The 22640-nt window shown below is 38.7% G+C and overlaps 1 protein-coding gene across 1 annotated transcript in view; it reads left to right on the top strand.

The window, feature by feature from the left end:
- Positions 1 to 21431, top strand: part of TRAPPC10 (trafficking protein particle complex 10) — a 34260-nt gene extending 12829 nt beyond the window's left edge. The window contains exons 10-23 of the mRNA XM_010148977.1: positions 998 to 1074; positions 4384 to 4475; positions 5610 to 5750; positions 7855 to 7967; positions 9206 to 9720; positions 13494 to 13635; positions 14727 to 14885; positions 15007 to 15236; positions 16441 to 16541; positions 16996 to 17122; positions 17961 to 18131; positions 19439 to 19616; positions 20030 to 20224; positions 21015 to 21431. Of these exons, the coding sequence (XP_010147279.1) occupies positions 998 to 1074; positions 4384 to 4475; positions 5610 to 5750; positions 7855 to 7967; positions 9206 to 9720; positions 13494 to 13635; positions 14727 to 14885; positions 15007 to 15236; positions 16441 to 16541; positions 16996 to 17122; positions 17961 to 18131; positions 19439 to 19616; positions 20030 to 20224; positions 21015 to 21253 (2480 nt within the window). The 3' untranslated portion in view covers positions 21254 to 21431. The remainder of the gene's footprint in view (positions 1 to 997; positions 1075 to 4383; positions 4476 to 5609; positions 5751 to 7854; positions 7968 to 9205; positions 9721 to 13493; positions 13636 to 14726; positions 14886 to 15006; positions 15237 to 16440; positions 16542 to 16995; positions 17123 to 17960; positions 18132 to 19438; positions 19617 to 20029; positions 20225 to 21014) is intronic.
- The last annotated feature ends 1209 nt before the right edge of the window (positions 21432 to 22640 follow it).

Raw genomic sequence — 22640 nt, 5'->3', positions numbered from 1 at the left:
TCCTTACTGTTGCAAGTATAAGTTTTCCATTAATGTTCCATTTATCAGCATTTAGGTAAATAGTCCTGAACAGTACTGATTTTGAATAAAAATTTTAGTATTTTCTGACAAGTATGAAAAATAGTTGCTTGAAAAAGAAAAGGAGCATCCTTGATCTGATGGAAATAGATAACCTGCAAGTGAAACTACGAAGTGGTATCGTTTGAGATGAAGTGGTATTATTTGAATGGATGAACAATCAAATTTATTTATTCCTTGTGGATTTTATCACTCACAAAGATATTTCTGAAGGGAAGAAGCTTTCAGATGTTAACTATGCTAGAACAGTTACTGGCTTTGAAGCATTAGCTGACAAGCTGATGCTTCACTTGCTTTTGCAGGTATGATGATAGATGATTCTCAAGTCACTGCTTTGCTGACTGTTGTGTTTAAAATGGGGGCTTTTTTCTTCCAGAAATATTGACACATCGTTGGTCTGGCAAAGACTTCTAAATTGAGCAAGCTACTTCAGAAAAAACTTGGTCTTGCTAACCATTGTCCTTTGAAGTACATTGTTTAAAATAGTAAAAAGTCTTTAAATTACAGTATACTTATGTGATTGATTTATAAACCCAGCAGTGGGGGGTTGTGAGAAAATGACTCTTGGCACAATATGGTATTTAAGTACAATTCTGTGTGGTTTTGAGGTTGAATAAATTTTATGAAATACCATGTGGAGAAGTTAGTACAGCTACTGTATTGCTGCTTGCCTTTACCCTGCTACCCTGAACATCCCTCACATGTGCATGCACACACAGGGTTGTGAAACTGCCTTTCTTGAGCTTACTTTAGAGCCTGGTGAAGAAATTAATGATCTGCCTCTAAGTTTTAGTGACTTTTCCCACATAAAACTGGGTTTAAGTTTACTCTCCCCTTTCTACTGCAGGAAAAAGCATGTGTGTGTTATTAAAATAGGAATGTATTTTTAAGTGACACTTCTTGTTCTTTTTTTCTAAAGCTAATGCATCACAGAGCCCTTATAAGAAACTTAAAGAGGCCTTATCATCTGTAGAAGCTTTTGAGAAACACTACTTAGTAAGTATGGGTTTTGGTTATTTATATTAGTTTGTGTGTTCACATTATAGATTGAATAGGGCCAAAATTTTGAAACCTGAGAAGTTAAAATTGAGTACTCTAATTTATATTTCTGTCTATTGGTATCAAAGGTTATTGCTTACACACTGAACACAGTAATGCTGATTCATTTTACGACGGGAATCCTGTATGGGCCCCAAGTTTCAAATATTTGGATTAACGTTACTATTTACAGCTATGAGTTGGAGGTTATTATCTGTAAGTGTGTATACTTAGTTAATAAAAAAGCCAATGTGATGTCTATCATATTCTTCCATCCCAAATTCAGAATTAATTGAATCTTCCACAGAAGGATATTGATGTATGAATTCAGCTTCCTTTTGAGTGGTCCAAACTTGTACCTTGCAGTGGGTGTTACATGGCTTAAACTATACTGTTGAATTACATTATATAAACTGTGGGACATCTGTGGATAATAAGGTTGGAGCTGGCATAGATTAAAACATTAGCATTCTCATTATGCTTTAATATGTGTGTTTATTTCTTGACAGCTCCCTTATTGAGGAGCCATTGTAATGATAGAATCATGGAATTGTTTGGGTTGGAAAGGACCTTAAAGCCCATCTAGTTCCAAACCCCTGCCATGGGCAGGGACACCTTCCACTAGACCAGGTTGCTCCCAGCCTCATCCCGCCTGGCCTTGAACACTTCCAGGGATGGGGCATCCACAGCTTCTCTGGGCAACCTGTTCCAGTGCCTCACCACCCTCTCTGTGAAGAACTTCTTCCTGATGTCCAATCTAAACCTCCCCACTTTCAATTTAAACCCATTACCCCTTGTCCTGTCACTACAGGCCCTTGTAAAAAGTCCCCCCCAGCATCCTTGTAGCCCCTTCAGGTACTGGAAGACTGCAATAAGGTCTCCCCGGAGCCTTCTCTTCTCCAGGCTGAACAAGCCCAACTCTCTCAGCCTGTCCCCATGGCAGAGGTGCTCCAGCCCTCGGAGCATCTTCGTGGCCTCCTCTGGACTCGTTCCAACCAGTCCATGTCCTTCTGCCAACCAGTGCCTCAGAGCTGGACGCAGCACTCCAGGTGGGGTCTCACGAGAGCAGAGTAGAGGGAGAGAATCCCCTCCCTTGACCTGCTGGCCACACTTCTCCTGATGCAGCCCAGGATACGGTTGGCCTTCTGGGCTGCCAGCGCACACTGCCAGCTCATGTCCAGCTTTTCATCTGCCGTTACCCCCAAGGGTACTTCTAGGGTGTTTTAATAGGAGATTGTTAAATAAAGCAAGCAAACCCTAATGGTCACAAGAGTGCATTTGGGTTTGGGGTATTTGGTTTATTTTGGGTTATTTTTCCTTTAAATAATTTTCTTCTGAAATTACTTATATTTTGCAGTACTGCCATTAACGTTTTCTGGGGAAAAACTGGAATTAAACTGAACATTTTATTTTTATCTGAAAACTTTTATAAAGTTATATTGAAATAAAGTCTCAAAAGATTTTGTCTGAAGATACCACGTTTCATTTTTATACTGAATTTCTTTGTAAGGGTGGTTGGATAGCTGGACCAAGTCTAAAAATCTGCAGCTGCTCTTATATATTCAGTTCAAACTTGCCCCAAAGATCTCTGCTAAATTCAGCAGTATCTTCCTAAATTGAAGAAGCTAAGTGGGACCTGCAGAGCTTGACAGTGCCATACCCGTTTGTATTTCTGACTGCACTTGTATGCAACAGAAATTCAGAAATCAGATACACTGTAAAAGATTGTGTTCTGTGTAGTTGTCACAAATATATACAATTTTTATATAACCATATTTTACTCATGTATTTAGTGGAGAACATAGAATTAGTTAAAATGCCCAGACAGCACTAAGATAATCTATGTGTGTTTAGAATTTTAATGAGTCTGGAAAGTAAAATGCAGCTTTTCAGACAGGTTGAAAGCCAGAAGTGATGAGCTTTTATTACCAGAAAAGGCTTTGTTCTCATCAAGTGGATAGTCTCATGCGACAGCTTCACAATCTTTTGTAAGACTGCTGAATCTTCAACAAGCATGTTGGCATGTACCTTAATTTTGGGGGAACGTAGCTTTTCGTTTGTAGGTGTAGCTGGCATCTGTATGCTGATCTGTTAAGGAGTGATCGCTTAGTTGATTGTAGAATAGTGTGAGTTTTTAAATGAAGAAGTGCTTTTTATAGGCTCTCTGGAAGAAACTTTAAAAATGTCCTAAGAAAGGCTTTGGGAGCTCATTTTAGATCATTTTCCTGGCCCATAGGAATAGATGCTTTCTGACAGATAACTCTGCAACATATTTTGGCAGTTGGAAGCTCTTAAGCAATTTGTTTTGAAGTATAAAGCAGTTCTTGATACACTAATTGAAGAAGGGTGAGCTCTGTGGAAGGTTGCTGACAGTCAAGAAGAGGCTGCAGGTTTGTAAATATGATGTGAAATGGTTTTATGTATCTGGCCAGAGATAATTATGTACTTGATAAAAAAAGTTTGATATACAGTGTGTTTTGTAACAGCTAATTTTGTGAGAACGATTTGTCGCTGTTAGTACAAGCTGAGGGCAAGGTGAGGAAGGTGACGTGTAGGCAGTGTGGCTGCATTGGAAATTAAACTGAAAGATGACTGGGAAACTTCGAGGGATTGCACAGCTCCAAGCAAAATTCCTTTAAGGCACCCTTGTGAAAATACTATGATTGTCACTTAGCATGTTTTTAATTGTATGTTCACATACTGTAAACTTGCATACACTTAGTGGTATTATGTGCAGCTTTAGTGAAAGAATCATGTACCATGTTCTATATGTAGTTGCTTTGGCTTTGACGTATTAGTTGTGAGTCCCTGGGGCAAGCTGTAATACTGCTCTAAATATGCCATGCTGTGGTGTGTCCTGGAATAATACCCTGCATCGTCCTGCAGTGATCATCTAATGCCGTACAGTCACTGAGAAATAGCTGCTTTCAAAAAAAGACAGGAGGATTCAAGTGTAAAGAAGTGCTTGAAACTGCATCTCATCTATTATTTTGATGGTTTTGAGTTGCCTTATCTAATTTTTAATAGTGTTTTTTCATCTGCTGTTTATAACACAGATACGGGATAATGGCCAACTGTAGAAAAAGTGAAGATGACCTGTTACAAACCACTCCACATTGCGTGCTGGGGACAAGGGGGAGTCTAAAAAGTGACTCATTCTGGTTATTTTGTTGTAGCAACTTAGGTATTGGCAATGAGTTTGTGTGAGACACCATATAGCTACTAAAAATATATAAAGCTTATAATAGTTTCTTTTCTTTTAAACAGGATCTGTCCCATGCCACCATTGAAATGTACACAAATATTGGAAGAATCCGCTCAGCTAAGCTTGTGGGAAAGGACTTGGCAGAGTTTTATATGTAAATACACGTTTAAAATGTCTTAAACTTTGAAAGGTTTGAATATAATCCTTGAGGAAAATATGCTGTATTTAAAAAGGAATTTTAAGAAGTATTTTTGAAAATGTAAACATACCCTAAGTTTCAGGCTGTATTTCAGGGGAAAAGAAGAAAAAGTACACCATCAATCTCTTCATATTAAACCCTAGTTCTCACCTCATGATTTAGTGCTCTTACCTTTAACCGTTCTGTGTTCTTTGGCTTGATCGTTTCTTCTCCAAGGGAGAAAAGAGCAATGGAGCTGGGGGGAGGAGATAACTTTGCATGTACTGTAGCTGACTTTGTAACGTGGCTTCTGACTTGTTTCAAAGTTTATAATGATCTTGACTACATGTGTATACACCTAAGAAAAGCTAGAAAACAGGTTCTTTGGAGAGTAATCAGTTTAATGTTTGAGTTTATGATTACAAAATATTTGTTTCCCCCACCATGAAACTTACAGTGATTTTACGCCCCTAAATTAAATTCCCCTGAAGGAACCTCATGCATTGGTTTTCTGTTTCATTTTTTTTTTCTTATTTGGAAGAATTTGGGAGTCTTAAGTGGGTTTTTTTGGAGAAAAGATGTTTTGGGCATGCTTCTCACCTATTTTCAGTATAGTCTGATCTTCGACCCAGAGCAGATCCTGTTGAATTATATTTTTACCTGGGGGAATAATGTTAGGTTCAAAGGCTACCATGGAACTCTTTTGGAGCGATAAAATGATAATTTAATTGAAGCATTTTCTTGCTTTAAACCTGTTAAGTAAGCGTATTTTTCGTTAACTGTCAGAAGCTTGAGATGGCTTTTGTGGCATTTGCAGGAGGTAGCTTCACCTCACTTGCTCTGGCTTAGGATAGATCTGTCTATGAAGTCTTCCACTGGTGTGGTCTATTTACCCTTAATGCAGTTCTGTTTGCTTAAGTGAATGGCATAAAGGTAGGCCGGTATGTTGGTCTGCACCAGCAAAATGAAGAGCATAATGGTTTGCTGCACCTTGTTCTGCATTCACATGCACTGCTCCTCTCCCATCACCACTTTCTGAAAATACGTAGAGAGTTTTCATGGCTGCAGAGGTTCTTACATCGCTCTGTGCTCATTTCTTTATTTTTAAAGGAGGAAGAAAGGTCCGCAGAAGGCAGAAGTCTATCTTCAAGGAGCACTGAAAACTTACCTTGCAGAAGGCTGGGCATTGCTCGTCACACACACGAGGAAACAGTTAGCTGAATGTCAGAAACACCTTGGGCAAATAGAAAAGTATCCTCTAACAGGCAGAGCCAGAAAAATCAAGATGGGTGAAAATGATACTTTGGATTATTTTTCTGACGTATCTCTAACTTTTATTTAACAGTAGAGACTGGCAAACACCGGACAGATGGGTTATTTCTTGGTTCCATTGTTGCTGTTCATATGGGGGCAGTTGGGTTATTTATTTTTTTCATTTTTATTTTTTTTAACATTGGGTTCACTTCAAACCTTTTGTGTATGGTTGCTGCTCTCCATTTTCAAATACATCTAGGCTCTAGAGGGTGGTACAGCCTGGAGAGTGTGGAATTTGCCGTTACTTCAGCAGATACCATAGAGGTTTCTTACGATTCTGTTTGTACTTCGTCACTGTGGATGTTTTTATGTGGTACCGTGTTTTTATTTGGTAAATATGGAATTACGGTGTCTTCCTATATTAAGGAGCTTGATTTCTGGGCTTTATTTCTATAACTGCTCCCACCTTTTTCCTGTAACTGCCCTGGCAAGGACTTTTCTGGTATTTGTAATGGTGACTTTTTCCGAAAGTTAAAACAGAAGGCTTGGAAGCTGAAAATCTTGTGGCTGTGGTGTGATATGTGGTGTGTTAATATTTTTTTGTTGCCATTTAGTTTTTATCTATGGCTTTGTTCTCCTCTTCAGAAGGTGAGTGGGAGTTGTTAGCTTTTAAGTTCTTAAGACTGAGCTTTTACAGAACTTCAGTATGTGAATGAGATCTTCTCTGCAAATGCCACGTAAATGCTAAGTAATACTTTGAGAGAATGATTTGGCCCAGTCCTAATGTTTGACAGGCTTCAAATTCTTCACTCTCTGCATTATTTTCACACACTAACTCCTATCTGCTACAACTGTATTTGTTTAAATATTAAATCTGTCTTTGTTGCTGTATTGTTGCTGCTTTCAAGATAAGATGGAGGGTGGTGTGTGGAAAAGTCTGCTGACTGGCCCTGGGTGTTTTCTGGAATTCTTTTTGGCATTAGAAACAGCACAATTTGAATTCTGCTTTTCATTTTAGCCTCATACGTTGTTGCCTAAATTTGGTAGCTAAATGAAGTAACTTGGTTCTAAACTGAACTGTTGTGCTGTGTGCAGGATACTATGTACTCTAGCAAAGTGGAAAATTTTTGTTATTTTTTTTTGTGTTTTGGGGGAAGGGTACAGCTGTCATTGGTGCCATGATTAGAAATGGAATTCCTCTAGGTGTTCCAGCCTGGGGTGCTTGGCTGAACAGAGTACCTTCTGCAGGACAGTTCTTGTGGAAGTTGCAATGAAAGACAGCTTTTTATGAATGGTCCTTCTGTCTTTGTATAAAGCTGTTGGGATTTGTTTTGTTTTGTTTTTCTTTGCCTAAGCAGCTCATAATTTATTCTCTAAGTGACAGTACTGGGAATCTTACTGTAGCTGAGAATCAGTTGAGCTAAATTTGTAGTTTATTTTGGGTTTTGTTCCTTTTTTTTACCTTTTTTTTTTTTTTAAACTAGACTTAGACATTGTAAACGTCTGTCTCCTTTGAAAATTCTTACATCACTTTACACTTAAATTTTTCTGCTTCAGTTCAAATGCTCTTAAAGAACCTGAGCTGGTAATATTGCAGTCTTACAAATACTCATTTAAGTATTTAGCTATCCCCAACACTCAAAAGTATAAAGAATGTCTTATGACTTAGTTATGGCAAGTGGTGCTGTAAGACTTGGCAGATTCTCAGCCAAGTAAATTGGAATATAATCAAATATGGAAGTTATTTAGCTCTAAATGTTGGTCAGCATAACGCAACACGCTGAGTCTTTGACTTGCGTGCTGCATTTATCTGTTGCCAGATAATGAATTTTCTCTGCTCACTGATCTCTTTAAATGGGAGAAGATTGCGCAGGTTAATAATGGATCATATTTTAGTAGGTCTGCAAAAAGTAGAGATTCTGTAGCATTCTCAGATGATAGTAAATCTTCCATTGTTTCTTTGCTAACGGAGGTGTGTGGTGATGATAAATGCAGGTCTTGTATTAAAAGATTAGAAAAGCAGTACCTGAACTATCTCACTTTCAGTCAAATTTCTGAATGCTGTAGGCTTCCACCTCATGTTTCCTTAACTTTAACAAAGTTATCTTCAAACAAGCAGCCTTTTAGCTGGTGATCATCACTTAACAGAAGATGAACGCAAAAGTTTTTGCCAAGAAATACTAGATTTTGCCAATCAACAACCAGAGAACCAAGGTAAGTGCGGTTTTTAAATACTTCAAATTTACACTGCTCGAATCTCATCTTTCCCTCAAAGTAATTTGGAAGGCTTTTTCTGATTGTTCTCATTACCTTGTGTATAACTTCTGAATCAACATAGTTGTTCTCTTGCCACCTCCAGAACATCTGTAAAACTTCTGCGATAATTAAGGATAGTCAAAGGTGAAAGGGTTATAACATTTCCATCCTGGATACAGGAACGTCTTTGTTTTCCTTCACATATCTATTTCTCTGTTCAGACAGCTCATAATTTGTCTTGTGTTGGTTTGGGATTTTTTTTTGTGGTGGGTGGGGTTTTTTGGTGGTTTGTAGGTTGGTTTTTTTGGGGGGGGGGGAGGTTTTTTTGAGGTGGGTTTTTTTTTTGGTGGTGGTTGTGGGTGTTGTTTTGGTTTTTTGTGTTTGGTTGCCTTTTTTTTTTTCGGTTGGGTTTGGTTTTGGTTTTTTTAGTTTTCCTAACATACCTCTGCATTGCTGGCACACAGGGGGAAGCTCTGTGATGATACTTCTTTGGTTTTGGTGTTCCTGTCCACTTGCAGCTTGTTATTTTGATCATCCTACTGCTTCAGTAATATCTTGTCCTGTGATATTAATCATAATTCAAATTCATATGTAATACTTGGTGTAGATCTGAAGACTGTTCATTTTTATGCAGAAGTTTTTAATGATGAATGGATATACCATAAGTAATAAGTTATTTTAGACTTGCTTCTGAATTGAATTTTGTTACTGCCTCAGTGTTGGTTTTTGGAATCTAGAAAAGAGAATGAAAAACCCTTGTATGGTAAAGCTGATGGCTCAAGGGCACCAGACCAATCATTAGTTTCTTAAACTTGTACTTGCTCTTAATTTATGTCTTCTGGGAAGTTTGTCACTTTATGCTACTGTGTTTGTCCAGAACACTTAAGTAGTAGAGAAATGTTAAACTGCTGCTAGGATACTATTTCTTACTTTAGTTGTCTTTTAATAGCCTGAGAACTAAAATTGTTGTAGATGTAACTGTTAAAAAAACAAATCTCAGCATCTTTAAGTCTCAGTTCAGTGCAAGATAAAAGTAAAATATGAAAGTACTGTTTTGTTGTGAAAGGATTCATTGTGAAAAGTTGTTGATCTTCTTTAATTCTAGGGGTTAAATTTTTATGAGAAGAGGTTTGTTGATCTCCAGCAGCAGTGGAGAAGAATAAAATCCTTTTTTTTTTTTTTTTAAATCTTTGCAGGTCAAAAGGTTTTATTGCCTATGCACTCTTTTGCGCAGTTGAAAACTCTACATTTCGACCCTCCAAATGCTGTGGTCCATGTGGGTGGAAAGTTGTCTATCGAGTTGACTTTGTTGAGCCAAATGCCCATCCCTGTCCAAGTGGATCAGATTGCCATCCATGTTCACTTCAGCATTGAAAAAAACAGTTACAGGAAAACAGCTGAGTGGCTCACCAAGCACAAAACTTCCAATGGTGTTATCAGCTTTCCAAATGAAGTTGCAGGCTTTCCTTTATCAAGAAACAACTTGCCAGCTCTGGAGCTGTATGAAATGTATGAACGGAGTCCCTCAGATAACTCTTTGAACACGGCGGGAATCATCTGCAAAAACGTGCACATGCTACTGCGAAGGCAAGAGAGCAGCAGTTCGCTGGATATGCCCTCGGGGGTGACTTTAGAAGATGGGGCTCATGTCTTGAAATGCAACAACTTACTACTGGAACCGGGGGTCAATAAAATAACATTCAATACTCAGGTATGTTCTTAGAGCTGAGTGAATGTAGTGCTCGTGAAAGAAGAACCAAAAGCACTGGCTGATGAAGAGCATAGTGCTGGCAAGTGGTACCTGTACTGCTCCCTCTTACAGCTTGGGTGATATCATTCCCCTTGTGGCTTTCCTTTTGTTGTGCTAGACTTTAATTTCCCTTGAAAGAAGGCTGTTGTGTTTGTGTCAGAATGTACAGGTGACTCTCCTACTTGCAATCATTTGAGTCTGCCTCCAAAACCTAAAGTTCTTCATTATTGCTGCCAAAAATTTAACTGATAAACTCATACGCGAGATAATGTACTGCTCACGAAGTCTGCCTTTGCTGTTGAGCTTATTGAGCATAATGGTTGAAAATTTTGATGGGAGTGCATTTTCTAGCCTTTAGTAAGTGACTGTGTGGTTGAATTGGTTGATAGCCTGTTCTTCACTGTGGAGAGTGGTAGAGTAGTTTTTCACCTGATGGATGTAGTAAACCTACCTGCAGAAAGTATGACAAAGTTAAGCTCAGCTTCAAATGTTTGAATTTAGAAGATGTCAGAATTAAAATTGCCTCCATTATTCATCTTAATCACATAAGGAATGAGAAGACAAGAACGTAAGGATTCTCTGCTACAGGAAGGCTAAATTGGCATGAGCAAGCACCTGTGAAAATAGTGTCGCTATCTGCGTGCCACCCTCAGAAAACGGATAACAATCCTGCTTCTGCCATATAGTGTCGTGTATGAAACTCCCTCAATTCCCAACTTACGCATGCGCTCTAAGTCAGCTTAATACTTGGAGTAATCCTTTTTTCCCCCCTCCCATTCTTCCCCCAGCAAGCTAAGTACTGCCAGTAGTTGCTGAAATATTTAACGACAGTATTGCTTATCACTTCTGTTCACATTGCCTTACTGCTAGATGCACAGTAACTGGAAAGCTGCAGGCCTTGAGTACCAATCCTGTCAGTTGGTTGGTTGTGTTGGGGGCAGGGGGGAGTTATGTTTTGGGTGGGTTTTTTTGGGGCGGGGTGTTGACTGCCACTTATTCTGTGGCCTTGTACTTTGCTGATCTGTGGTTTGTTTCCTTGTTTTAATGAAATGGGGAAGGACATTCACCTGCTGACTTAGTCCTAGGAAGTAAAATGCCAAGAATTTTCAAAAGCAAGACTTCACCATCTTTATCCAGGAGTAGGAGCTTCTGGCCTCAATTACCATGCTGTTCTGTGCTTTTGGGTTTCTTTAAATACTTCCTGTCTCCCTCCTCACCTCTGCAGCCCTTCATAGGGAAGTAGTAGAGTTCAGTGCTACACTCATTACCATCAGAGTAGGGAAAATTTGAGTGAGAAGATGCTGAGAAATTCAGTGCAGCATCTGAATGATTAACAAGAGATGGGGCAGCACAATGAGGAATGCAATGGGTATTTCATAGCTGCTTCCTTTTCTGAGTGTCGCCCAGCCTGTATATTGGAAAGGATATGGATACTATGAAGAGAGAGTGTTCTGTAGTCACATATGGCATATATGCCTGCTAGCTTTGCAGGTTTCTGATTCGTTTAAATTAGCTTTGGTCCCTTTTTGGTCTGTGTTTTTAAACTAATTTCAAAATAAGAACCTACATAATGGCTTTTGATGACTAAAAATTGATAGCTGGAGCTGGCCAGGAGGTTTCTTTAGCACTCTCAGCATACTTCAGGTGCTCCACACCTGAGATTTTAACTTTCTTTTTCTTTTTTTAATTGTTAATTTCTATATTGTCATAGAACTTTGTTCAGATGAAGCTTTCTAAAAGCTTACATAGACTGCCTTTCCATTCCTCCAGTACTGAGGCAGAAAGCAGTACACAGAAGTGCTTGGTATGTGTGTACATGCACATTGTGGAACCTGTGTGGGGGATAGCAGGTGTCTCAGGATGGAAGTTGAGTTCAAGTCCCTGGTGATGCAGTGTGCAATGGCAGTAATGTAATTTAAAATTCCTACTGGCCTAATTTTTTAGATTTCTCGTTCTTTCAAAGAATTGAGACAAGGTAATGGGATTTGAGAGGTCTTGGTGGCTGCAAATGTAGCTTTCTGTAAAATAAATCAACATGTATGGATTTCAGGTAAAGGAACCTTACTAGAAGAAAGTTGTTAGAGACCCTTCAGAGCAGTCATTTTGGCTTAGTGAGATTAGGAAGCAAACTGAAACTATGGAAGGAGCAATACAGATAAAAAACTAGATACAGCTCTGCTTTAAACTTGCCTTGTTCTGCATGTTTCTGGTGGCTATTGGGCAATGGACAGCCTTATGTTTATAACTTCCCTATTTTTCCAACCTTCCTTTCCTGAAAGAACTTTGCATGGGACGACTCTTCTGTGTGAATCCTACTTATCTTTATACCGTTGTTCAAAGCATGACTAGTCTGTCCTTAAAGGAATCTGAATATGTTATAATTTTGACAGTGTATTACTAGATAACAGGATGAAAGCTTCTCTAGAATTAAGCCGCAGTATTTACAAAATATTTACTAAAAATATGTTGTTATTGTGGTAGTGTTACTGTGTCACTTCTGCTGCATAACATAGCTGTCCAGAGGTTAGAAACTGCTGACAACTTGTTTTCTAAATTTTCTTACAGTAATGCTTAATTGCTCTACTTTTGCAGAAAGAGGAATGACTGTGCTTCTGAGATGCAGAGGGAGTTGGATTCTTTCTGTAAATCTTAGACTGTTGATTAGCTTTATTTATGCTGATAGAAATCTTCCACTGTATTAGTGTATTTTTTTCAAGCTTAAATACTTCAGAAAGCATTATCTAAATTCATCAGACCAACATTCCCATACCATGTTGAGGTTTAAAGTACTTGTATGTTATGAAAGACTTTACTCATGCTTTTCTGTTTATAAAGTATTCAAGGGATAAAATTTAGTTACTTTAATGTCAAAATGCATAATACTGACTTTCAGTCAGGATTTGCTTTGTAAATAACTGTAAGTGAAATTCGAATGTTAAGTTGTTACAGCTTTTTTCCATAACTTCTAATCTTACTCTTCAGATGTAATTATAGCCGACATCAATATTTATGTATTACACTTGGGAAAACGGCATATGGTAAAAGAAAGCATTTCCCATTCCCTAGCCGTAGTAGCTAAGAGCAAATAGAATCAAGAATAAATAGGCTAGCAAATGTTACATATTTGCTTTTAAAAATGTTACCGAAAAACATCCAGAGTCCCATTATTCAGGGTGAGGGAAGAGTTTGAAATTAAATATGTATGTGTTACTTTTTAGTAAGCATTCACACAGGGTGTGGGCTGGGGAGTGTGTGAAATCGATCGCTTGAGCTGAAAGCTGTGCCTTATGTAAATCTTGTAGGATTTTATGAATGTTCACCAGATAAGCATTTCACTGCTTGATAAATATAATTTCAGTACTTAATAAATATATTTTAATGTATGTGGCACTTGGGGGGGGGGGAGGGGCACCAACCAGAAAACAAGACAAAAAAAGTACCCCAAAATAACAGTTTGACAGCATAGCTACTATATTAGTTATTCTGATTATCAGTACTTGTTATTTATGATGCTGAATCAGCCAGCACTCTGGAGCTTCTGTCTTATATGGGGCAAAAGGTGCTCCTCTGTGAAAATTCTGTCACTTACTCAGAGAACAAGTCTGTCATTTTAATTTACAAATGCAAAGTATCTGATAAAAATGAGGTGGAAACATGCTGTTCTTTAGTAAAAGAGAGTTTGTTCTGGAAGCATTTCCTAAACTGAAAAATCCATTCAAATGTTTTCTTCAAAGGCCAAAGAACCTGGGACGTACACGCTCAGGCAACTGTGCACTTCAGTGGGGAAAGTACAGTTTGTCCTTCTTCACATTTACCCAATTGTGCAGTACGACGTGTATTCTCAGGAGCCCCAGCTAAAAGTGGAACCGATGACTGGTATGTACAGGTGCTGTGCTGAAGTTCTTTGGATGATTTCTGTTGTATCCTCCTGGGACTCAGTAAAGTGTTTTCTGTCTTGAATAGGACTCAGGTTTTACTCTTAATGTTGAGTCTAAAATAAATGCTCGCTTTTCAAATTACCTGCTCTGTCAATGATGGCTAGTTTTTAACAGCTACTTCCAGTGCTTGGCTCTGAAACGTGTAAAGTCACTTTTGAACATGGATTTGAACATGTAGTGTCACTGAAATATCAGGTATGACTTGAGCTGCCACACTGATTAGGAGAAGTGAAAATTTAAATTTGTGACTGGCTGCATTCCTTATTGGCTAGTTCTGTGACACTGCATCTCGTATTTATGAGAAATGGTTAAGAACTGGGATTCTGTTCTAGACATGATAATATAACCTTATTAAAATATAATACTGAATACATCCTTTGGTTTTGTGGACAGCTGAGCATTACTTGTTGTAGAATTTATTAAAGTTTATAAATGGAAGTTAGTGATTATTCTTTTCCCCCAGGCTATTAACTGAGGTAGTTGAGGAGTTAATATGCCTTTTGTGCTGTCATTCCAGTTACAGGGGTTGCAGTGTGCAACAAAGGCAGGACAGGCAAATTAGCTACCCCTATGAAATAGATGGTTGTGATTTCCATGGGTCTGTGTGCATAGTGGCATTCATGCTGTCTTCATTATGTAAATACAGCATGGGGGTATGACTGGCAGTGTAGGTGCAAAAATATAAAGCTGTCTACAACCTGGAGAACTTCACAAAGAATCGACTAAGCTTTTTATGGTTACTGTTTTTCACTGAATTCTGTGCTGCCAGAGCTATGCAGTATGTGAGCCAGCTAATATTAAGCTATGCAAGAAGCAGGAGCTTTGGTCACTCATGTTGAAACAACCAGTTTCTCCACCCTGACGTATCTGAACTAGGTTTTATATGTTGCATGACGCCGAAACCCCACACTTTTAAGTCGCCTGAACACCTGCCACAAATTGTCTGGGAATACTGCTAACAAGCCTTAGCAGTGAGTTTGTAACCATCTGCTGATGAGTACTGGAATTAACCATTCCTTTCTTCTTCAGATAGCCTTTTGGCTGGCATTCCCCAGAAGGTGAAATTCACAGTGACCACTGGTCACTACAGCATGAAGAACGGGGATACTTTGCAGCTCAGTAACGCGGATGCCATGCCTATCCTGTACCATCCGGAGAGCAAGGCAGTGATCTATTCCAACACCAGAGGTAAGCAGTGAAGTTAAAATTAATAATCTTTAAATGGCTAAAAATTACAGATTAAAGTGAAAATTGGGAAGGGATGAATGTGTTTTAAAACTGTTTTTTCCCCCATTCTACACAACTGTAGAAAAGATCTCGGAATCCTCATTAAGGATTCAGTCTTCTGAAAAGATCACAAGCATCAGTTTGCCAGTAGCTCCTGCATATCATGTGATTGAATTTGAACTGGAAGTCATGTATTTGCCATCAGCCACAGAATCTGCAGTGGAGAAAGAAAATACCACAAATAAAGAAGTTCACAGGAAAAACAAAGAGAAGCAGAAACAGGACAACTGCATGGCTACTGTTGACCAAAAAGTAAGATGTAATTTAGTGTTATGAAATCTGTTTGATCGCATGTGCATGCACTTCACAAAATTGAAGTTGTGGGGGTGGGGGGAACCTGCTTGCATTGAACTGATTTTTCCCTTAAAAGAAGTACATGCAAAAATCACAGCAAATGTTATAAATGTAAAGAAAACATAGGCAGAAATATACGCTGTGTTTACTATACTGCCAAGTGTTCCACTGGCTAGTAATCTGAGTTTAATGTTCTAACACTCACCGTTTATATAGTACAAAGGATACTCGTGCCTTTATGAAAGGTGCCACGGTGGTCTTTGGATTCTCCCTTCTGACTCACAGGAAAGGTATTTCTTCCACTGGCAAAGAATCTGCATGCTGTGTTGAGGTACTTAACACTGTAGCATTTCAAACTGTCACGTTATTCAGTTGGAGGAAATTTTTCCTCTTAATTTTCATTATGAAGAGTGAATAAAACAAGTAGCATGGAAAGAAGCTCTTTAGCAGACAGCAAAATGATCTCGAAACCATCACCTTTCACAGTTATTCCTTGTTTAAATTAACCAAGTGTGTTGCCATGTATCCTGGTGTGTGAAGAGTCGGATGAAAAGGAATAGCAGTGGACCAGCATTTCTAATGTTTTTCTCTGCATTTAAAGATATGTTGTTAAATATATACACGTTAGAATTGGAAGAATGGCAGCATTCACTTCAGGCAAAATACTTCAGTTAAGTGTGCTGCTTCAAGTTAAAACAAATATACATTAAACACCCTTTTAAAAAAATAATTCGAGCTAGTATTCAATATATTGAAGTGTTATAAAGGCATTTCAGTAACAGATCTTATACCAGTTCATTTAATATTGACTTTCTAACAGATTATTGTATTAAGATGCTGTTGGTATTGTTAGTGTCCTCTTATCTTTTCTTTCTTCTATTGCGCTTCCTTTATTTCTGGTCTTCAGAACTGGCTGTGCCTGTTTCCACAGGAAAAGTTTCTGTGAGGTTTCATCTCCTTCTCACGGGAAAACAAAAACCTAATATTTTGTCGGATTTGTTTTCAACATAATGATTTTTTTAAATTTCTTTTTTCTTCTTCCTCTTCTGGATGCATTAGATATAGACACTTGCTGAGAAAAATTTTGCAAAGAAATAAGAAAAGCAAAGTCGTCATGCCAAAGACCATTATGAATAAAAACTTTGTTTCCTTTTTCCCTTAGGTTACCATTGATTGTCCTTGGTCTATTTACTCCACTATTATTGCATTAACATTCTGCATACCTTTTAATGCCAAGCATTCCTTATTGTCAGCTGGCAAACGGTAATGTACTCATTAAGTATTTATTGCTTCTTTCTTCTTACAGAATATGGAGCTGGAGTTTCATAAATAATATTTATAGCAACCTTTTTTTTTAAGTTGGGCTTTTGTTATCTTACACAGCTTCCAATTGGAAGCTTGTGCATTTCCTCTAGTGTTCTTTCATAACAGTAAAACAAATCTGTGGTTTCAGCTGTTTTGGAAATAAGACCACAAGATAAACCAAGCTAGTCCATTTCTAGGTAGTTACTTGTTTTTGTTTAATACGAAAGAGGATGTTTTACAGCCTTGTTTCTAGAGACTCCTAGGTAGTGAGGAAAAAGATTGAAAGAAATAAAAATATACCTGCCGTTCTCGTTTTGCTTGAGCTGTGCACTTGGAAAACAATTTTATGGACACGTACTCTTTCAAAGTATCTATTCAACTTTAGTTGAACAAAATGTGTCCTGTTTTTCAGGAAATATCTGCAAGTCTGTGTACAGAATTTGTCAGAACTCTGTTTCCAGCTTTCAGACAACAGCCTGAAAAATTCTGCTGACTGTACAGATTTGCAGCTGGTACCTCTGAACCCTGAATCTCAACAGGTAAAGATTCATTTGGTGGTTGATGAGCTTGATGGCAGGACAGCCAGATGGAAGTTCTTGTTTGTGGAATCATTAGCACTTCTGCACATAGATTTTGTAGTAAGTAAGGCTGATAGCTGATGTTGGGTCAGACCTTTGTAGTACTCTGAGTACCTTTGATTCCTAAAGATGCTTTAGAAGGCATTGACACCTGTAGATCTTGGATTAAATACTAAAACTTGCAAAGATTATTAGATAAGTTTTCTAACTTGCTTCATGCGAAGCACTACATACCTGTTTGAACAACAGCTATACGAATGTCGTATCACTGACATCGCTGTTAACATTTAATTTGTTCGTCTTATAGCTGCAGTTTGTTGTTAGGCTTTAGGAAAAAAAAATCAGGTGGAGACTGTTTTCCAGTTAAATACAGCTGTAAACTAGTTAAGTCGCAAAACAGTCCCCTTGAAGTTTTTTAGCCTTGTCTGAACGTGGTATGAAATTGGTCATTCTTGGTGCCTAGGAAAAATAGATACCGATGTAATTAACAGCTTCATTAAATTTGACTTGTGAATAAAATATTGTTCACACGTACTTGAATGTGAAGTGTTCCCTTTTCAGACATGGATTTTGAGAGTGAAATGTGTCCCTCCTTTTAACTCTATGTACATTGTCCCAAAAAAAAAAAAACATATCACTTATTTTGGTGTCATATTTTCCTAGGGAGTTATTTAACACTAAATGCGTTATTTGTTTTTATTAACTATATTAATGCCACAAAAGACAAGCATACATATGTGCATTTCCACTTCTTTCTGAGAGGAAGGAAGGAGCTAATACTATAAACATTCTCTTTCAGGTCATATACAGTAAGCAATCAATATTCTTTGTATGGGAATTGAAGTGGACAAAAGAGCTTCCTCTCTCCTTGCAGTGCCTGTTTTCAGTCAGCTTTTGCCCAGCTACCTCTGAAGAACAGTCTCTTACCCTGAAGCCATTCACTTACGAATTCCAAGTGGAAAATTTTTTTGTAAGTACTCTTCTAAAGTGTAGCATGTGTTAACTGAATCTGGTTTCCTAATACACAGTAAGGGAAAGTCAAGAAATACATTCAAAAGCTGCTGTTTACATCATGAGAGCGATACCTACTTGGAGTCATTGGAAAGCCAGTTTGTTGAACGGTACAACTGCAGCCTGGTATGATGGTGGGATCGTATACTTGTCACTGGAATGAGGCCTGGGAAGGAACTGTAACACTTGCACAAGTGTCCTTGATCTTGTTTCATTTTTTTTGCTGTGGTTTTGCCTTGCTGGGCTTGTGGCATGGAGATTTTCCATAGATTACTGAGCTGCTTTTTACCTGCTGGCTTAAGACTGTGCTCTCCAAAGCAAATTGCAGTTTTCAAAAAATCTGCTATTGAAAGCATTTGAGTTGTGTTTTGTAATGCTTAAGATGAGCTCCTCTAATGAAATATTTAGGGTTTTCTAGGCCATTATCTTAAATGTTTCTTCTTTCCCTTTATGGACAATTTTTTTTATTTCTTTGATCAACTAGGAAGCTTATAGGCTAGATATAACTTCCCATTAAAGGAATTCTATCAACATTATTTAATCTCCTCTCTAAACTCAGTCTTGTGTTACCCTTTTTGATGCTTGGGTATAAAGTAGCAATGTGCGAAGACTCTCATTTGATTAAATCCTTTTGTCTGTTTCCAGTGGTGGTGTCGTACCTTCTCATTACAGACTGGCATTGAGCAATGTCTTGGCTGTTTGTTTACGTGCTGGCATGTAACTAGCATTTGTTGGCACCTGTATCAGCCGCTTTCTGGAGTTTTTAAAGAGGATCAACTGTTAAACAGTGGGGGGTTTTAGGAGAAGTTTAGTTTCGTAGTAACTAGGTCTTTGGTAATGTGACCACTGTTGTTACAGGGATGATGAAGGTAAGAGGGATGAAGGTAGTTCTCCTGTATTACTCAGAATTTGAGTGATGTGTTTGTGAAGGGAGGAGCTGAGAAACTCGTGAAAGTTTGTGTAAAAGGTATGAAGATTGATGTGCATTTAGGAGCACTGAAAGGCAGAGTGAAAGCACAGAAGTGGAGGGAAAAATGGTGTGCGTGCTGCTGGTATCGAAAATAGATCAAATCAAACTTGGTTTACTTATTTTCTCAAACTGAGCAAGATAATGAAGTGAACGTGAGTTATATCTGAATCTGGCATTAATAAGATAATGGATGTGTTAAACGTGAAGTTGTTGGTACTGCATCGACTGGCCAGTTCGGTTTAAATGTAAAGAAGCACCCCCTGTTCCTGATAAGAGCACTGTTTTCTTCCTGACAGACATTGTATCGTGTGAAAACTGAAATTTTTCCACCACTGGGGACAGAGTATTGTAAAACAGGCTCACTCTGCTCTTTAGAGGTGTCAATCACCCGACTTGTTGACCTCTCGGAGGTTGACAGAGATGAAGCATTAACGGAATCAGATGGATATTGCACAACAAAACTTATGTATGAAGGTAGGAATATTCCTAAGCATACTGACAAAATTCACCCAGTTTTGTCTTGATAATGACATCTGCCAGACTTTCTATGGCACATATTCTTGTATTCAGAGTGTATGGCTGCTCAGTAAAGCAGTTTTTGTTTTGCTAGACTGAGAACGTGGGGTTTGGTGTTCTTTTTCCCCTCATTAATCTGTCTTCAAGTGGAATATAAATGCTGTTCAGACGGGATGGATGCTTGTTTGAGGCACAGCTATGGTCCCTTCTGTGCAGAGCTGTTTTCCTACCTTGCACAGCTCTTCACACGTAGAAGCTGGTAGGCTTTAGATGTTACTAAAATGATGATTTTAAAAGTGCTCTAAAACTCTACTGAGGGGTCTTCATTTTTCAGAAGAGATCCCTCTAGTGATTGCTCTTTATCCTTGCAGTTGTTGACAACAGCAGTAACTGGGCAGTCTGTGGAAAAAGCTCTGGAGTGATATCTATGCCTGTAGCAGCTCGAGCAACTCATAAAGTCCACATGGAAGTGATGCCACTGTTTGCTGGATACCTACCTTTTCCTGATGTCAGATTGTTTAAATACCTCCCTCACCATTCCGCTCACTCCATGCAACTTGATGCTGGTAAAGCTATCTTGACTACATGACTACTTACAGAAATGACTCTGCTTCTCCCGTGCTCTTGTGTAAAGAGGGAAGCAAGGCGAGGAAGTGTATAGGCCGAGTACTCTGTGGTGCCTTTGTTCCTGACCTTCACTCACAGTTCTGACGTGAAACGTAAAGCGAGCTTTGAATTCGGGTTGCAGGCTTAATCTGAGGAGTAAGAAATGCAGTGTTTTCTTATATTCCCATTTAAGACTGTTGTGCAAATTAGTTGTCGCTGAGTTTATAATCCAGCGAAAACTATTTCACAACCCTCTGATCCTGCGGTTTTGTTGTCTGTGAACGGCACATCTGCAGTGTCTTCATTAGCTCTGAAATCCTTTCCCGGTTTTTGAAAGGATTAAGTAGGAAATAAAAGAACTGCTGAAAATCTGGGGCGTGTAAACCAGATTAGGTGAAGAGTTTAAATTACCACAGCCACCAAGAGCATTTAGCTGTGCTGTTGAGTAGTCCCAGCACTGTAGTGAGCGTTCACGTGTGCAAGCAACTTAACCCTTTGGCAGCAGAGCTCCGGGAACTGCCAGCGCGCACCCTTCTGGCCTGTGACAAATGCGAGGTAATGCTACTTCAGTTTTCCTTAGAAAACTCACATAATTCACTCTGCTACCTCTGCTGCTGGCCAGAACTGTGCCCCCCGGCAGCCGTGATCGGTACTGTTAACATGTGGCAAGTTGGCTGCGCATCTGAGCTCTGAAAGAAATTTTGTTTAATCACTCCATGGAATGAAGCTGTGGGTTTTTGTTTTAAACAGATAGCTGGATTGAAAATGATAACCTCTCTGTGGACAAGAGTGTGGACGATCAAGCTGACAGCAGCAGCATAAGGAGCAGAGGTAGCTTGCATTCTGCAGCTAGTGGGGAACACAAAGGTTTGCCGATGCCCCGTCTGCAGTCCTTTTCACCCGGTCAGGTCTTCAACTGCAGCACGGGCATGCAAGTACTTGTCATTCCCAGCAAGGACGACCACGTTCTGGAAGTCAATATCACGTGACAACTCGGTATGGAAATGAGGAAGACGAAACCCGTTAGAAACTGGATATGAAAGCACTTTAAAGGATTATGACCTGAGTAGTCTTTGTTTTGAAACATTCTAACTCTAAGGAGACCTATGGCACTCAACACGTACTGGCCATGGAACCACCCAACAATTGTATCAATTTAAATGTACAGTGAAGCTTGTGTCAGCTAGTTTATATTGCCACTTCAGTATGTTTGGTGTGAGCTACTGGGTTTTCCTCCCTTCAGTCACATCCCACCCCAACACAGGGCAACCAAAAAAAACCAAAAGATCCAAACGTTTGGACCACTTCTTTATTTCTGTCTGGCAGCTGAGAGATTGGTTTCATGCTTCCTGCGTACTGTAGAATTTAGAGCTGGGTGATAGAATTATCCAAATCTTGGATTTCTTGTAATAATTTACAGGCTTTTCCACACGTGTGCCAGAAACACAACAAAGCAAGCAGCAGCACACTCACCAGTGTAACAGTTGCTTTTCTGGTTTTGGGATTGGTTTTTTGCTGTTGTTGTTTGTTTTATCATCGCTAATTCCTGCCACTGCAATTTGTGTTAAACTTCCATCATTTGCATACTTAGGTGCATGGAAGAGCTACTGCTATAAACAATCTTAACAAAATTCCTTAATTTTTTGAGGCTTTCTCCTTCACAGAGTAGACACTGTGATGTCACATATTTTATGATTTTTTTTGGGGGTGGGGCGGGTGTGGGGATTGGGTCATCCTCTTGCATAGTTCTTACCAAAGAAAGATACTGATAGGATTTAATAATAAATTATTTGGCTTATTGAGTTCCCAGATTAATGTCTTTTTGTTAGCATTTCTAAGTGGCTTGGTTTGCTGCCCCAATTTTTAAATTGGGGCAAAAATTTCAGTATGATGTGATACTTGAACAGTCAACCTTTCATCATAAAGGCTCAGTGTAATTATTGCTGATCAGAGGCCAGACTTCCGCATTCACGATGGAAGAAAGAGGTTGGTTTGATATAGGAAAGCTTGCAGATGTAGAATAATTGTGAAGCAAAGTTAAAACATGTAACTTAAAAAGAATTTCATTATTTATATCTGAAATGTAAATACAAAAAAATTGTAAAAAAAAAAAAGTGTAATTTTTGTGAATGTTGCAAATCCACCTGTGACTGGAAAAATTACAACTCCTTCTGATGTCCTGCTTCTGATATTGAAACTTGTGCATTTAATGTGAGAACAACCTTTTCTACTTGCAGATCTATAATGGTGCGTTGTCAGCGAGCTCCACAGAGGAAAACTGTCCCGTATCAAATACCTGTCAGTAAAGCTGAAGCAAGGAACTGCTCGTTACACGAGTTCATTGTTGGGTTGGGTTTTTTTTTCTTTTCTAAACTC

Source organism: Eurypyga helias, unplaced genomic scaffold (assembly GCF_000690775.1).
Source record: "Eurypyga helias isolate BGI_N326 unplaced genomic scaffold, ASM69077v1 scaffold19963, whole genome shotgun sequence".
NCBI lineage: Eukaryota > Metazoa > Chordata > Aves > Eurypygiformes > Eurypygidae > Eurypyga > Eurypyga helias.
Note: the sequence above shows the minus strand (reverse complement) of the source record. Positions and strands in the feature narration are given on the sequence as shown.